Raw genomic sequence first — 15,511 nt, forward strand, 5'->3', positions numbered from 1 at the left:
CTGAGAGGAAAGAACTGAGAAACTAATTTATCTTTCCTCTCACCCCAGAGCTTCTGCTATTCAAATCATTCTCACACTCCAAAGCAATATCCATCTCTGATCTAGGCAGCAGCTCAGCCCACACACCTCTCCCGCATTCAAGTGCAGGCACATTGTTGTTGTTGTTTTTGTTATTGTTGTATTTGACTCTTTTATTTCCCCATCAACAAAGAGAGCAAGTAGTAGTTACTACTTGTAAGCACACACTTATCCATTCTGTTATTCTTCCCCTAACAGAACACATTCCTGCTTATGGATTCTGGAAGAGAAATTGCAAAAGAACAGAACCAACCTTCTTAAGACACATAGGGAATCAAGAGCTTTCTAAAACTATATTTGAAAGTCCTACTTCTGCCTTCTATATAGTCAGCATATTATCATTCTACTCATAATTCTACCAGAATACATCTTCACATTTTAAACTGGTTACTCCCTTAAAATATTGAATTATGTTCAACTAGTAAAAACAAGAACAGTGAATTCTATTGACTATTGCATTTGCTTATTGCAATACTAGTAAAAACACTAGTTTATGATATTTTTACACTTTCAGTAGTTGAACAAATAAATGCATGCTTCTTTTCATCTGAGTGAAGTTGCAAGTCAACATTTCACTGAAGAAAAGTATGAAATCACAGCATTAATTTCTGAAAGCAAGGATAGAAATTCCTCTACCCATCCTCTCCTTTCAGTCCCTCACTACCCTATATGTTCCTGCTTTTGTCCTGGAATTAGCCACGAAATACCCTCAGTTCTAATGGTAACATACATTACAAAACTAATTTAAAAGAATAAGGAGAACAAAAGCAAAGTGCTGGGAAGAAGGCCTACTCGGTCATCTCGAGTTACCACCACATTTTTCTTGGCTTCTATACCTGCCTGATTAAAAATGAAGATTTTCAGAGTTTGTGATGTTTAAATCTAGTCATTGGTTTAGGTCCTTGAAATAACAAAATGTTAGGAACAAATACTATGTCAAACCTGGTAGAAAGGCTGCTGTGCTGAATGCATCCAGTGCCAAAAAGTAAAGAGCTGGAAATGCTGGTAGCCGAGAATTAAAAGACAGCTAACCTGGCAGAAAATTGGCACCAAGGGCTGTAAAACAGGACTAGATGGCGGTCCCCAGCATTTGGGTTTAGAAAGTCCATAATGTCCTGTGACAAAATTTAAAGCTTTCGGAGTGAAATTTTCTAACCGCATTACATTTCTCTCCTTACAGTTCACCTTTGGGGATTTCAGACTTTCAATGTTAATGGAGCCCTCCGACTCTGCTACTTTGGGCTCTGTGATACGCCCCTTCTCCATCAGGGAAGTTTGCTCCAGGGCTGTGCAAAAAGAAGAGACTGGCTCTGAGATGGCACTTCAGTTGTCCTGCCCTTCCTGGTTCGACATCATCCATATCCAGTCCCAACACCGCATCAGCCTCTCCCGCTGACGTATCCTGGCCCATCAGGCCCTGCGGGGGCTCCTCCCCACTCAGGTACACAGCCCCTACCTGGAGAGGGCAAGCAGGCTGCTTCTCAGACCACGAGCGACCACTTTCCCCTACAATTGCCACCAGCTGAGGAGTGGGCTGGTGTGGGGGCGGTTGGAGGCTGGGCTCACCACCCAGGCCGAAGGGCAACCAGTGCAGGACCACCTAAAAAGTCTGGAGGAGGAGAGCCACATCTTTGGTTTTGAGGACAGAGGGTCAGAGATATGGAGAAGTGTTCCCTGGGGCCTGAGTGGTGTTAGAAACTGGACGTTCAGGTTTAGTACTGCCTTCAGTGCTGGAGCTCCAAGCCCCGAGGGAGAGGGGCACCCTGTGACTCTTAGTAATGTATTTGTTTGCAGTTTGAGATCCTCAGGAGCCCTTCAAAGTGCACGACTTGGGCAGGGCTGCTCCTGTCCTGGCCTAGGGGGAGTACTGCTCCAATGTGCCAAGTTCTTTGCTACCTGGAAACATTTTGCATATGCTGTGCCTTACGCCTGTAACACTCTTTTTCCTAGTCTTTGAAATCCTTCAACTCTCAGCTTAAATATGCTCTCTTCAGGCAGTCCTCTAAATCCAGTCTGGACCCCAGCTGTTATACTTTCTCATGGAACCCAGCTCTTTTACTTCTTGGCATTTATCACAATTAATGAGATCACTAATTTATCACAAACAATGAGGTCGTTAGAACTAATTTGTGCATTTATGTTTTTACTATCTGTCTTTTTCACAGGAATGTAAGCTCCGGGAGGACAGGGACCACATCTTTTTGTCCATCACCATATGACTAGGGTTTAGAATAGCGTTTGGCACATAGTAGGTGCTCAGGAAATGTTTGTTGATGACTCTCTCTGAGACCTGAGTTTCCTCACCTTTAGAATTAGGACTTAATATCTGTCCCATAGACATTATTGTGAGTATGGAGAGAGAATAGAAGAAGCAAGGGGACTGACACACAGTAGGTGGCCATTAAATGCTATTATCTTTATATGTTCAGAGGCAGAGATACAGTGGAAATGCTCTGAAAAGGGCATATAATTACCAATTATTGAGCTCTCACTGTCTGCAGCTTTCTACCCATCATCTCATTTAAAGAGCACAATATCCCTACTAGGCCTGTACTGTTATCAAACCCATTTTTTTAAATACAAAAACTGAGACTTAGGAATGCTAGGTAATGTGTAAATGGCAGCGCTCAGGGCTTGGACTCAGGGCAAACCTGGGATGGAAATGGTTACTTCCCTCCTAAATGCTAGACCTCTGAACACAACAGGCTATTTCCTACCTGCAAGCCTCTGTCCTGCTGTTCCCTTTCAGGAAAGCACATCCAGGCTTTTTTTTTTTTTTTTTTTAATCACCTATTTTTTGCCTTACTCCTAATCTAGTGACTTCCACTCCTAATCTTTCAAATTTTGGCCCTGGCTTCAGGAAGCCTCCAGGATTCAAGAGTGGGCCCCTCCTCTGGGCTTCCTCAGCACTTAACAAAACCCCTCCCCGTAGCATTAATCAAGCCAACAATATACCCCCAGTCTCCAAAACTTTGTATAAAATGATGTCTCCTGTGTTGGAGTTTTCTGAATGGGTTTTGTACTAGTTTTGCAACTGTCCTGTAAATTTAAAATTATTTAAAATAAAGTTTTTTTTTAAATGTCCCCTATCAGTAAAAATATATGTATACCCCCAATATTGACATATGTATCTTTATAAATTATATACATATGCTTCTGTCAATTCATATATTAAATATTAATAAATCCTATTTCTCACTTTTTATGAGAAGTAAAGAAAAAGATCTGATCTAATGTTTTCTTCCCACACCCCACCGACCACTGAAATATTATAAATGGGCACCTCCAATCAGGCTGGGGTGGGGGCTGGAACTGGTCCTCGGTGATGCCACCCTGTAGGTTGTTGGGTGTCTGAGAACACGGGGGTCCAGACTCTTCCCTCAGTGGCCTGGGCAGAGTGGGGGGGGCATTTTACCTGGGTGCTCAGGTGGAGGCAGGAGCACCTGCCACAGTGTTGCCAGGCCACCACAGCCTTGAGCCGGGTGGGGGTGGGGATGACGTTAGCCGGGATTAGCTGGGGTGAGGTGTGGAGGCGCCTAGAGCCGCAGGGGCCAGAGAAGTGGGTGCAGATCAATGGAATGCACCATGCCACTGCAGGACGAAGCCCTCCGAGAGGTGTGGGCCTCGGACAGGTCTGCAAACCACCCCCCCGCCCCGCGTCGTCCCCACCGGAACCCTGGGGTCCTGGATGAAGGGGTTGGGGACGAGGGGGCGGGCAGGGAAGAAGGTGAGAGACGGGCTGACCCCTTTGCCACCTGCAGCGGGCATGAGGAAGAGGGCCGGAGCCCGGAATCCCAGCAGCGCCCCAAACAGGTACGTCGCCCCTTCTTGGAAAGGAGGCAGAAAGACCCCCCCCCCCCCACTGCGCGTAAACCCACGCAGAGCACCGGACCTGGAGGATGGGGAGGGTCCTAATCAGCAGCTTCTGAGGGTGAGGTGTCTGGAGTCCTCGGGGAGGGGAGTTTGGTGGTATGGGGTTTCTTGGGGAGGAATTTTGACTTTAAGGCATTGGAGGTGTTGCTGGTGCATGGGAGGGGTCGTCCTCTCTCACCCCAGGGAGGGGGCTGCAGTTCCCCTCCGGATAATCTGAAGTTATTTCTGGCGGCTCAAGGGATTAAAGGGTGATTGGCAGCCCTTTCCTTTTTCTCCCTCCTGTGACACCCCTCCGCAGCGACCCGCCCCAGGACAGAAGCTGAGGAAGAAAAAGACAGAGGCCCCCGAGTCCTCCTGCCCAACGGGATCCAAGCCTCGGAGACCTGGAGGCGGGCGGGGGGCCGAGCCCGGGGGCGGCCCTCAGGGTGAGGGACCAGGGAAAGCGGATCTGAAGAGAGGTGATGAGGGGGTGTTGCTGAGCCATGGAGGGAGCACAGGAGGAGCGGAGGCTGGAGAGGCAGAGAGCAGCGAAGAGGGGCCGGGTGTGAGCCGGAGGTGCTCCCCAAGATGTGTGTGGGGCTCGGGCAGGTGTGGAAGGCGGAAGCAGAGTGCCCAGGGGAGGAGCCCCGAGGGGGTTCGCCGAAGGCTTGGAGAGCCCTCGGGGTGGGTGGAGGGGAGGGGCGCTGCCTTCCGGACCCTGGGGCGGGATCCCGCCTGACCCCATGCATCTCGGTTTAGCCGGGAGGAGCGGGAAGCCGCGGGAGGAGCCTGTCCCGGATCCCGCCGAGGCCCGGCCGCCGCAGACCTACACCAAGTTCCTCAGGGACCCCGAGGCCAAGAAACGCGACCCCCGGGACACCTTCCTGGTAGCCCGTGCCCCTGAGGCAGAGGAAGGTGAGAGAGGACCTGAGGGAAGCAAGTGAGGGGTTAGAGAGCCGAGTGGAGACGAGGAGGGCAGGGGCTGGAGGGAACAACCGCGAGAGGTAGAAGCCTAGTAAGAACAGCCTCCACTTCTCCAGCCTTGTCTTTGAGCCAGGCACTGTGCTCAGCAAAAACCTTATGAGGTTGATTCTCTTTTTCTTTTTCCCATTTACAGATGGGGAATCTGAGGCACAGAGAGGTAAAGACTTTCTTTGCCTTAGACTAGAGCTAGGAGCCAGAGATAGCCCTGATGGGTCAGATTCAAGCTCAGAAAGTAAAGGTGGGTTGGGATGGGGGAAACTGGCAGACATAAGAGAGAGGTAGAGGGGGTGGGGGTCCTGGAGAGAGGAAGGACCTGCAGCGACCGATGTTCCCTTAGAAGAGGATTCTCAAACCCCAGAACTCCCCCAGCTCCTTCTCACTGGACTCTCTTGGAGACACCCCAAGGACTTTGGGGTCACCCTCACTCTTCAGCAAAGGTGCCTGGACTCCTTCCTCTTCTTCCTGTTCCACAAGGATGGGCTCCTACCCACTTCCCGGCAATCTGGAGGGACAGGGCTCCCAGATAAGGGGGCCCATCCCAGCCCCCATTATGAGGAGCTTCTCTCTACAGGGGATGATGATGAGGAAGAGGACGAGGACGATGAAGAGCAGGAGGAGGAAGACAAAGAGAAAATACCTCTGCCTCCCAAGAAGCCCCCTAAAGAGAAGGTTTCTGCAAATGTCAAAGAGAGGAGGGCCAAGGCCCAGGGTCCAAAGGGTGGGTGTTGATCAAGGGTAAAGAGGGAGCACACAGACACCTAAAAATAGCCCCTGCACTAGCGGGCTTGGAGGCTCATTGATGCACTGGATAAGACACCAAAAAGTTACCCCATGACTTGACCAGAGAATTTCTTCTTCTGGTGGCTTCTCCTGCCTGATGGTCCTTAAGGACATATGCACCCGCCACCCCACCCCATCCCGAGCTATTCTTCCCATCCACCCCCCCCCATCCGCCCTTCTGCCCAGGATACTCTGTGAGCCAGGAGAAGGCAGGGAATTTTAGCTTTCTTTGTGATTTTTGTTTAGTTGTTTTTATTTTTAACTCAGTGTGGATTAGTTACAATTTTTATAAAAGTATTAAGGTAACTACAGTCAAAATAAACCACCAAATAGATGCTATGATCACTCCCAGGCAGAAGTGTGTACTTCTCCCTATAGGTACTGGCAGTCGGCCCTAAATGTGCACAGGTAGCAAGAACCTTGGGCTTCTCTGGGGGAAGGAAAGAGAACTATCTGCAGCAGTGGCCACAGGTTTCCTGGGGGAGCTGGGGTGGGAGGTGGGTTTCAGAGGCTCAGTTAGAAGGCCTGCAATTCATTCGTTCATTCATTCATTCACTTGACAATTGCTTGTTAAGCTTCTGGAATTTGCCTGGCCCTTTTCTGGACTCAGGAAAAAAAAAAAAAGCAGAAGGCAGATTCTGGGCCCTTGTCAGACTTTACAGCCTCTGTGGGGACTGAGGGAAAGATGAGTGGGTTGGAAGGTGGCCTTCAGCCCCAAAAGGCTCCTTTGTCTAACCCCGGAGAGCCCTGTCTCTCCAGGGGACCCAGAGAGCCCTGTCTTTCCACCTAAACCTCTTCGCACTAAGAAGGAGCTCCCAGCAGGGGAAGGGACCAAGATGAGAAAGACAAGGAAGAAAGGTGAGCCTGTTCTATGGAGAAACAGGGGACCCTGGTTGCAGTGGGGGCTGGGACCCTTTCACATCCACACCCCTCTCCATATGCAGGGTCTGAGGAAGTAGACAAGGACCCCTCACTGAGCCCGGCCAGGGGGAGGAAGAAGATCCCAGCAGCCATGTTTCTGGTTGGGGGAGGTGGCCTAGCAGAGAAGGCTTTGAAGAAGGAAGGTGGGTGGCAGTGGTATCATGAGGCAGCCCTGGGGGTGGGAGGCTGGAGGACCCTCACGTCACATGATACTCTGCAGGGTAAGGAATGTGGGTTCTAGAGTCAGAAGACTTGGGGGGCATCTCCATCCCAACGTTAATCACTGCATAGCCTCACGCAAGTGTCTATGTTTCTAAGGCTCTGATAATATGGGGTTGACCCTTTTAGGATTGTAGGAAGGGTCCAAGTGGGACATGGGTTTTGGAAACACTTTGTAAACTATGAAGTGCTCCACCAGGTAAGGGATTAATGGGCTTGTTTCCCCTTTCATGCCCAGGCAATCCCAAAGGCCTCGAAAAGGAGAGGAAGGAGGAAGAGGAGGAAGAGGAGGCGGAGACTGTGGTGACCAAGAACAGCAACCAGAAGGGCAAAGCGAAAGGAAAAGGCAAAAAGGTTGGGGCCCAGAGGGGAAGAGGCTGGGGTCCCCTCAGGGAGTAGTGGCAGGGGCCTGAACTTGGGGGACTAGAGTCTGGGACCTCATGTGCTGGGTGGGTCCTTGGGGTCACTTAGGGTTTGGATCCTGGCTCCCCACCTTGTGACAGATGGGCTATGAGGACAAAGGGCACCAGGTTTGGGGGAACAGAAGGGGTGGTTGCAGGGTTCCTGTCCAGGACAGGCCACCCAAGAGCTTTATGTCAACCACTCTCTGAGACCTCCTTTCTGTGCCCTAACCATCAGACTTAGCAGGAGATGCCCCCATAGCCCCCATGTGAAGAGACTCAGATTTTCTGAAGCAGGGAGGTGGAGCACACCGGCAGACAGGCATACATGTACATACCTTCGGGCACACTCACTGAATGATATTAGGCAGCTGTGCAAGTAGTTAAACTATTCCAATCCTATAGACCTGTGCTCCACAAGTGCTTTCTGCTACCCCAGCCAGGACCTCTCAACTGTCCCACAATCTATCAACTAAAGGGTTAACACTGGGCTGTCAGGGCCCCCAGGAGCCTCCTCCAGGCCTACCAGTGTCCATCTGGTTGGCTGGTGCATGGGCAGAACAGGTGATTAAACATTTTTAAAATCTCCCTGCCACCAACAGGGGTTCATGCATCAACATGCACAAGCTGGTGTGAGCAGGAGAGAGGGTCCAGCTGGGGACAGAAAGCGACAAAAATTCTTTGAGAAATAGATTTCCACCAGTAGAAAGTCACCGCGAAGGCAGGGCCTCAATTTACCCCCTGAGATAGTGTCCACGTGTGGGAAGTTCTTTCTAAAGGCTCTGTATCTAACAGGATCCTGGGCAGGGTTCAATCCCAGCTCCATTTACTAGCTGTATGAACATGGGGAAAACTCTCTGAGCCTCAGTTTCTTCATCTGTAAAATGGGACAACTACAACTACCTCCTTGGGTTGATATGAGGATTAAATGAGTTTAATATTTAGAAAGTGCTTAAAAATCTACCTAGCACATTGGTAGGTTTTATGAGTTTGTGAAATACATAAATTACAATCTGTCCCAGGTGTCTACCCTCCCAGCCCCTGCTTCTCAGATGAAAAAACTGAGTCACCAACATGAGAGTTAGTGGTAGAGCCAGGATTTGAGCCCAGGATGTCTGGCTCCCGAGGACTGGGTTCTTCAATCACAAGAGAAACACACTACAGTAAAGCATGATAAGCTCCCCAGAGCCTCCTTACCTGCCAGCTGGGCTCTTGGGGAAGTGTGTGTGGGTGGTGGTGGTCCAGCCTCAGGGGCCCCCGGCCCAGCACTCTAGCTGATCTCTATGTCCTCTCCCCACACAGAAAGCGGTGAGTTGTCCTTCCTGTCCTGCCTATGTCCCAGCACTGGGGACTGGCTAGAAGTGGGAAGGCTGATGTTTTGGGGCTGATGCACCCTCTGCCCCCACCCAGAAGGAGGAGAGGGCCCCATCCCCACCCGTGGAAGTGGATGAACCCCAGGAGTTCGTGCTGCAGCCTGCACCCCTGGGCCGGACAGTGCGCTGCCGGCTGACCCGGGACAAGAAGGGCATGGATCGAGGCCTGTATCCTTCCTACTTCCTGCACCTGGACACAGAAAAGAAGGTGGGTAGGGGGCAGGGTGGGAGGGGGAGGGTCTAGGGCCATGATGGAGTGGCTACATGGCAAACAGGCCTTCTCCTTCCCCTCAGCCCACCTCCCTCCACCACCCCATCTTCATTCCCCACCTTCTCACCTGTCTCCCCCTCCCTCCCCTAGGTCTTCCTCTTGGCTGGCAGGAAACGGAAACGCAGCAAGACGGCCAATTACCTCATCTCCAGTGACCCCACCAACCTGTCCCGGGGTGGGGAGAATTTCATTGGGAAGCTGAGGTGGAGCTGGGCTTCCCGAAGCTGAGGGGAGTTGGGTCAACAAGAGGGCCACAGCCAGTCATCCCTGTCCCTGAGCACCTGGCAGAGTGCCCACCACATCGGACACTCTGGAGATGCCCCCTGGCCCAGGGCATCTCACTCTTGGATGTGCACAGATCACTTGGGGCACTTGTTCAAATGATGGGGTGCATCTGGGGTGGGCCTGATATTCTGCATTTCTAAAAAACACCCAGGTGATGCCCACATTGCAGATCCAGGAAGCTCATGGGGTAGGATATAAGCTGCATGACAGCAGGGACAGTAGCTGTCTTGTTCATGGTTGAATTCCTCGCACCTGGCACATGCAGCTGCTCAATAAATACTTACTGCATCAGTGAATGAATGAACAGTGTACCCACATATGTTATCTTATCTAATCCTCACCACAAAATCTGAGAAGTGGGGGCAGGGAGGTTAAACTCTGGTGTCAGGCCTTATTTATTTTATTTATGTATGTAACAAGCACTTGTATGAGGCCTGCCTATGTGTCAGACATAATTTTAAGACTAGTTCCAAATACTGACTCATTTAAACCTCTTATCAATCAAATGAGAGCGACACTGTTATTCCCATTTTACAGATGGGGAAACCGAGGCTCGGAGAGGTTAAGCAACTTGCCTAAGATCACACAGCTAGTCAGGGATGGAGCTAGAATTTGAACACTGCAAAGTCCTCCTAGATTCAGAGCTTTTAAAGAGCTCTCCCCTTCAGGGGGAAACCAGGGGCAGGGGTTTGGATTGTTCTTCTTAAGACACCCCCACCTTTGACTGAGGAAGCTCTCACAACTGCTAGCTCGGCTGTGAGGAAGGGTCTTGGAGCAGGGGTGTGGAATCCCCTCAGTCCCACCTCCAGCTCTGCCTTGTTGCAGGTCCAACCTCTTGGGGAACCGCTTTACAGTCTTTGACAACGGGCAGAACCCGCACCGCAGAGGAGGGAGCGCTGATGTGGGGAGCCTGCGGCAGGAGCTGGCTGCTGTAATCTATGTGAGACCAACCCTGTCCCCGTGCCATTCCCCTCCCCATGTTGGGGCCGGCCTAACGGGTCTCTCCCTCCCAGGAAACCAATGTCTTGGGCTTCCGTGGTCCCCGGCGCATGACTGTCATCATCCCAGGCATGAGTGCGGACAGTGAGAGGGTTCCCATCCGGCCCCGCAATGTGAGTCCTGCATCTACCCAATCCCTGTCCCCAAGGTCCTGTTCCCTACAGGACCCACTCCAGGGGAATTGGGGTGGGGTGTGTGTGTGTGTGTGAGTCCCCATATTCAGCCCCTACTAATACCCTTCACCTGCTGACACAAACTCATTCTCACTGGGACCCTTACTCACAAATTGTTAAATGAATTTAGTTTTGTGGGTTTTCTAAACTGAACTCACTAAAACAACTACAATGGACCCCCCCCCACACACACACACACAATTTATATCAAAGCATTCATTCATGTATACACATATATTGAGTGCTATGTACTATTCTAGGCACCTGGAAGGTATCAGCGGACAAAGCAAAGATCTCTGCCCTCATGGAACTGACATTCTAGTGGAGGGAAACAGATAGTGGACAATGATTGTGATAAGTAAATTATGCAGTAATGTTAGAAGGTGGCAGGATATTAGAAGGTGATAAGTGCTACTGAAAAAAAAGTTGAGCAGAGGAAGGGAGAGGAGAAGTATGTGTGTGTACATCTCGATATTAAATATGGTGTTCAGAGGGGGCCTCACTGTGGTGAAATTTGAGCAGTCTTGAAGGAAGTGGGAGAGTGAACCTGCAGATATCTGGGGAAAAAGCATCCAGGCAGAAGGAACAGCCAGGGCAAAGGCCCTGAGGCAAGAGAGCGCCTGATGGGTTTGAGGAACAGCAAGGTGGCCAGTGTTGCCGGAGGGAGAGAGGTCAGAAGGCAAGGGTAAGGGGCAGATTTGGGCCTTTCTATCTGTGGTTTTTACTCTGAGAGACACAGGACGCTGTCTCGGGATTTTGAGCAAAGGAGTGACATGATTTGACTTGTGTTTTAAAAAGCAAAAGGCTGTTTGTCTTCTGTATATAACAGGCATAGGGTAAGATGGAGAGATGTCCTGGAGAGAGGTGGCCTCCCTCATTGTCTGCTCCTTAGCACTGCGGGTTGGCAGAGCCCAGGATTTCAGAGACACATGCCCTATACTCACAGGAGACTGATGTCACTTTACTCATTTACAATGAAAGATAATACCCCTGTCAGCTGATCACACATCCTTCCCTGCTAGAAAGTCATGCTGTAATCAGAGGCCGGGCTGACCCATGTGGCATATTGAGTGACAGTTCACTCAGCCTGGGGGTCCCACAGAGGTGCCCCTTCCATGCCTGGATTAAATACACAAATTGCCCTTGTCTGGGCTTGGGAAGAACTGCTAAGTGCTGCTTTGGGTCTCTTTTCATTGTCCCACAGTTCAATCATTCTACAATCATTTATTGAACACGTGTTCTATGGCAGCATTGGAGATCCAAAGTCAAAATAACAGTTAACATCAAAATATCTAATATTTACTGAGCACCTACTCTGTGCTAGGAACTGCTCTAACACTTTATGTGCTGTTTAATTTATTTAATCCTCACAACATACCATTATGAGGGAAACTGAGGCACAGAGATGTTAATAAAATACTGCTTCTGCCTTTTGAGCATCTAATTCTGTCCATTACAGTGCAGGAGGAGAAATGGTAAGAGCGAGGTGTTACGGGACCTCAGAGTGGGACATCTAAATCAGACTCGGGTCAGGAAGACTTTCCTTCAGGAAGGTCAGGTGGTGACCTTGACTGGACCCACTCTAAGCTATGAACGTGAACAGGTGACAACGAAACTCAGGAAAGAACGATCTCAAAAGCACCATCATATAGACACTGCTCCTTCCTTTCAGAAACTCTCCTCCAAGAACACTTTATTTGATTTACCTGTCCATCTCCCCAAGCTCAACTGTGAGCTCTTTGCATGTCTTCGAATGTCTGGCTCATCATTGTAACCAGGTGCCAGCAGTCAGCCGTTTCTTATAGCCCCTTGGGTACTATCTCATAGAGCACACCTACTGTGTGCCAGATGCCACTTACATGGCAGGGCCAACTTCCCATTTTTACCAGCCTTCTGCTTTGGCATCCCTCAAAGCCCCATTTTCACAAGGACACCTCAGAGACCAAGCCTGCTCTCAGTGACACCCTGTATGGACAAAGACATCCCAGCCACATGCTCACATATACCCACACGGCATAAGCCCCTTTCCCAGTTGGTCCTGTGCTATCTCGGCCACCTCTGACCATCTTCCCTCTACCCACTCTCCTTCGGCACGCCAGGCCAGTGATGGGCTGCTGGTGCGCTGGCAGAACAAGACACTGGAGAGCCTCATTGAGCTTCACAACAAGCCACCTGTCTGGAACGAGGACAGTGGCTCCTATACCCTCAACTTCCAAGGCCGGGTCACCCAGGCCTCGGTCAAGAACTTCCAGATTGTCCATGCTGATGACCGTGAGTATCTGAGGGCCCAGGCCAAGCTGTGCCCCACCACCCCAGGACCCGAACCTCATTTGGGTCTCTCCCTACCACACACACACACACACAGTCTGGCAGCTGCCTTTTATCCCTGGAGCTGGAATATCCAGCAAGGTCACCCTCTCCTCCAGAGGTGTTGACACTCTGTTCCCAGGAGTCTCAGATATCCTGAGCAGGTGTCTTTGAGCTCAGAGTTCCAGGCCCTTCCCCATTCCAGCATTGACCAGAGCTCTGGGGTAGATACTCGGATATTCTGGGTAAGTTTATGTTGAAGGGAGGGTTGAGCTGCTAGAGTCTGAAAACCACTAATAGCCCAGCCCCTTTATAAAGGTCAAAGAGGGTACAGAGGCTCAGAGAGGGCAGTTCTTTGCCCAAAGACACTCAGCTCCTTCAGGCAGTATACTGCCCCCCCCACCCCCATCTTATTTAGCAAACATTTACACAGTGCTCTCCATGTACCAGGCACTGTTCTCAGGACTTTAAAGATATTGAATAATTTAATTCTTACAAAATTCCTATGTGGAAGGTACTATTATCCATATTTGACAGATGAAAAAAACTGAGGCACAGAGGGTTTAAGTCACTTGCTCAGGGCCACACAGCTAGAAAGAGGAAGACCCAGGATTAGAACCCAGGTAGTCTGGCTCTGGTGCCTGCCCTCTTAGCCTTTTCAAGATGGCTCCTTTTAGGAGCAGGGAATATTAATCAAGCATTTCTGAGTGCCTACTCTATGTCTTCTCTCAAGTGAGGTCAGAGGCCTGCTTTCCAGGAGTTAGGGAAACAAGATGTACCCGGAACACAATTAAGTAAAAATGTCCCTGTTACAAGCCTGGGGGGAGAGGACCCACTGAAGTGAGGAAGTTTGGGGAGGGGGAGTAATCTCCCAAGGGACTCCAGGTTCACAGGGTTGGGCTGACACTGAGTAAGTTCCCCATCCCTACTCCATCCTGGGGATGTGCCTCAGTGTCACCTGTCCTGTGGCCTTGGAAATCTGCTCTCCAGATCACGTTTCTGGTAGAGCCTGGTCTGTCGAGGGATGCAGGGGGAGAAGTTGGGATCTGAGCTGGGAACTTGGGCCAGTGAGGGAATGGAAGTCTTTGGGGCCACTGGCTGAAGAAGACGGCTAGTCAAGGGATTGAGCATAGGCGTCCAGGGCAGGACTTGGGGCTGACAGTAGGAAGAAGGAACGGGGCCAGAAGACAACAGAAGTTGGAATGGAAGGTTTCTGGAATGGGGTTAGTTTGACAGCCTTCTATTCTTGATGTAAATGACGCTATATACATGGCCCTGGGCGATCCACAGATAAGACAGGGTCCCTGCCTTCAGGGGCTTACAGTCTGGTGGATGATAAAGCTGCAGCTGGGGCTGGTTGGGTGAGAAAGGAACAGAGGGGGATGGGTGAGGGTGACTGAGATGGTGGCTGGGGGTTGGAGCCCCTGTGGAAGGGAGGGTCACTTCCCCCACTGCCTGCCAGGAGGTCTCAGGCCGCCCCCACTCTGTGCCTACAGCTGACTACATAGTGCTGCAATTTGGCCGCGTGGCCGAGGACGCCTTCACCCTAGACTACAGGTACCCGCTGTGCGCCTTGCAGGCCTTCGCCATCGCCCTTTCCAGCTTCGATGGGAAGCTGGCCTGCGAGTGACCCCAGCCCCCCAGAGCCCGCCAGCGTGTGGGAAAGGATTCTGAGGTCTTGCCGGGTAACCTTCTCCAAAGCCCCCACTGAAGACTCCTCCCTTGTGAGGGCTGACTTCTCACTGCCTTCCGGTGACCTCCGTCCAGTCTCCAGCCTGGCACAGGCCGAGGCAGGGAAAGAGCTCAAACGGCGGGTCGGACGGAGATGAAGAACATCTGGAGTTGGAACCGCACATCTGGTCGCAGAGCTCGCCCGCGCCCCCCCCCCACCCCGGCCCGCCCCGGCGCGCCCCAGTCACTTCCTGTCCGGGAGCAGTAGTCGGTGTTGTTTTAACTCCCGGTCCGCGCTAGTTATCCGAGGAGCTAGGGCGGGCTCGGAAGAGGGGGTAGGTGATGGGGGACAAGGGCAGGGTACCCACGCCCCCAATAAAGCCGCGTTCTAGGCCCAGCAGGGCAGTGGTTCTTCAGCGCGTGCGGAGACCAAGGAGGCGGGAGGGGTCCGGAGCGCGGGAGAGGTCCCGAGGGCGGGCTGGACGCCGCCCCTCCCCCTGCCCCCACTCACGCCCAGGCCCGGGGCGCTCCGCGTTCTCTCCCCCGCGCCCACGGCGGGTCCTACCGAAACTTGGCGGCGCGCAGTGTCAGACGCCCCCCGCGGGGGCCCAGGGGATACGGGCTGAGAGGGAGGGCCCCGGAGGTCCGGGAAGAGGGGGAAAGGGGGAAATTCGAGAAACAAGCCACTCGGGGAGAACCAGACAAACCGGGTCCGGGCGAGGCGGGCGCAGCCGCCAGGGCGGGGCCGGGTCTGGGGCCGAGGAGTGGGGGCCGGGCTCGCGGGCCGGAGGGGGCGCTCTGCCTCGGCGACTGCGACTTAGGGCGGGGGGGAGGGTGGCGGGCAGGGTGCCCCAAGGCCCGTGCGCTCGGGTTCGGCCCGGCTTCTCGTGACGCGGCACCTAGGGCCCCCAGCACCGACGAGAGCCCTGCCCCTGAGGCCGGAGCTCCGCCCTCGGCCCCGCCCCCAACCGGAGCCCCAAATTCCGGCGGGGTACTGGGGAAGGGGTGTTAGGTCCAGTGTCCAGGGGGAGCCTGGGAGCGTTGCGCCACAGAACCAGGAGAGGGGCGCCCGGGCTTGGGAAGCAGTGGGGTGCGAAGCCTAAACGCAGGTTGGGGGCGGCCCCTCACGGCCCCGCCCCTCCCAGCCGGTGCCCGCCCCCCGGCGCGCCCCGCCCCCTCCTACCCCGCAGCCCCCGC

At 52.4% G+C, this 15,511-nt stretch overlaps 1 protein-coding gene and 1 pseudogene across 5 annotated transcripts; one reads left to right on the top strand and one right to left on the bottom strand.

The window, feature by feature from the left end:
* Positions 1-738: 738 nt before the first annotated feature.
* LOC119540705 lies at positions 739-1,601 on the bottom strand (annotated as a pseudogene).
* Positions 1,602-3,603: 2,002 nt separating this feature from the next.
* On the top strand, positions 3,604-14,711 carry TULP1 (TUB like protein 1). 5 transcript variants are annotated; one of them, XM_037843423.1, is made up of 15 exons: positions 3,604-3,710; positions 3,840-3,891; positions 4,250-4,376; positions 4,690-4,845; positions 5,486-5,632; positions 6,454-6,552; positions 6,639-6,758; positions 7,073-7,188; positions 8,538-8,543; positions 8,646-8,816; positions 8,970-9,082; positions 9,990-10,104; positions 10,178-10,276; positions 12,436-12,607; positions 14,140-14,711. In XM_037843423.1, the coding sequence occupies exons 1-15, from the start codon at positions 3,652-3,654 to the stop codon at positions 14,271-14,273; spliced, it is 1,686 nt and encodes a 561-aa protein (XP_037699351.1). In that variant the 5' UTR covers positions 3,604-3,651; the 3' UTR covers positions 14,274-14,711. The 5 variants fall into 5 exon arrangements, with proteins under 5 accessions (XP_037699351.1, XP_037699352.1, XP_037699354.1 ...); XM_037843424.1 differs by lacking the exon at positions 8,538-8,543; XM_037843426.1 differs by lacking the exon at positions 6,639-6,758.
* The last annotated feature ends 800 nt before the right edge of the window (positions 14,712-15,511 follow it).

This window comes from Choloepus didactylus, chromosome 7 (assembly GCF_015220235.1).
Source record: "Choloepus didactylus isolate mChoDid1 chromosome 7, mChoDid1.pri, whole genome shotgun sequence".
Classification (NCBI taxonomy): Eukaryota; Metazoa; Chordata; class Mammalia; order Pilosa; family Megalonychidae; genus Choloepus; species Choloepus didactylus.

Bases quoted from the DNA above. Each gene is read 5' to 3' on its own strand.
- TULP1 (XM_037843423.1), top strand. From the start codon at position 3,652: ATGGAATGCACCATGCCACTGCAGGACGAAGCCCTCCGAGAGGTGTGG. The intron at 3,711-3,839 runs GTCTGCAAACCA...TGCCACCTGCAG, and splicing joins GAGGTGTGGGCCTCGGACAG to CGGGCATGAGGAAGAGGGCC. The intron at 10,105-10,177 runs GTGAGACCAACC...TCTCCCTCCCAG, and splicing joins AGCTGGCTGCTGTAATCTAT to GAAACCAATGTCTTGGGCTT.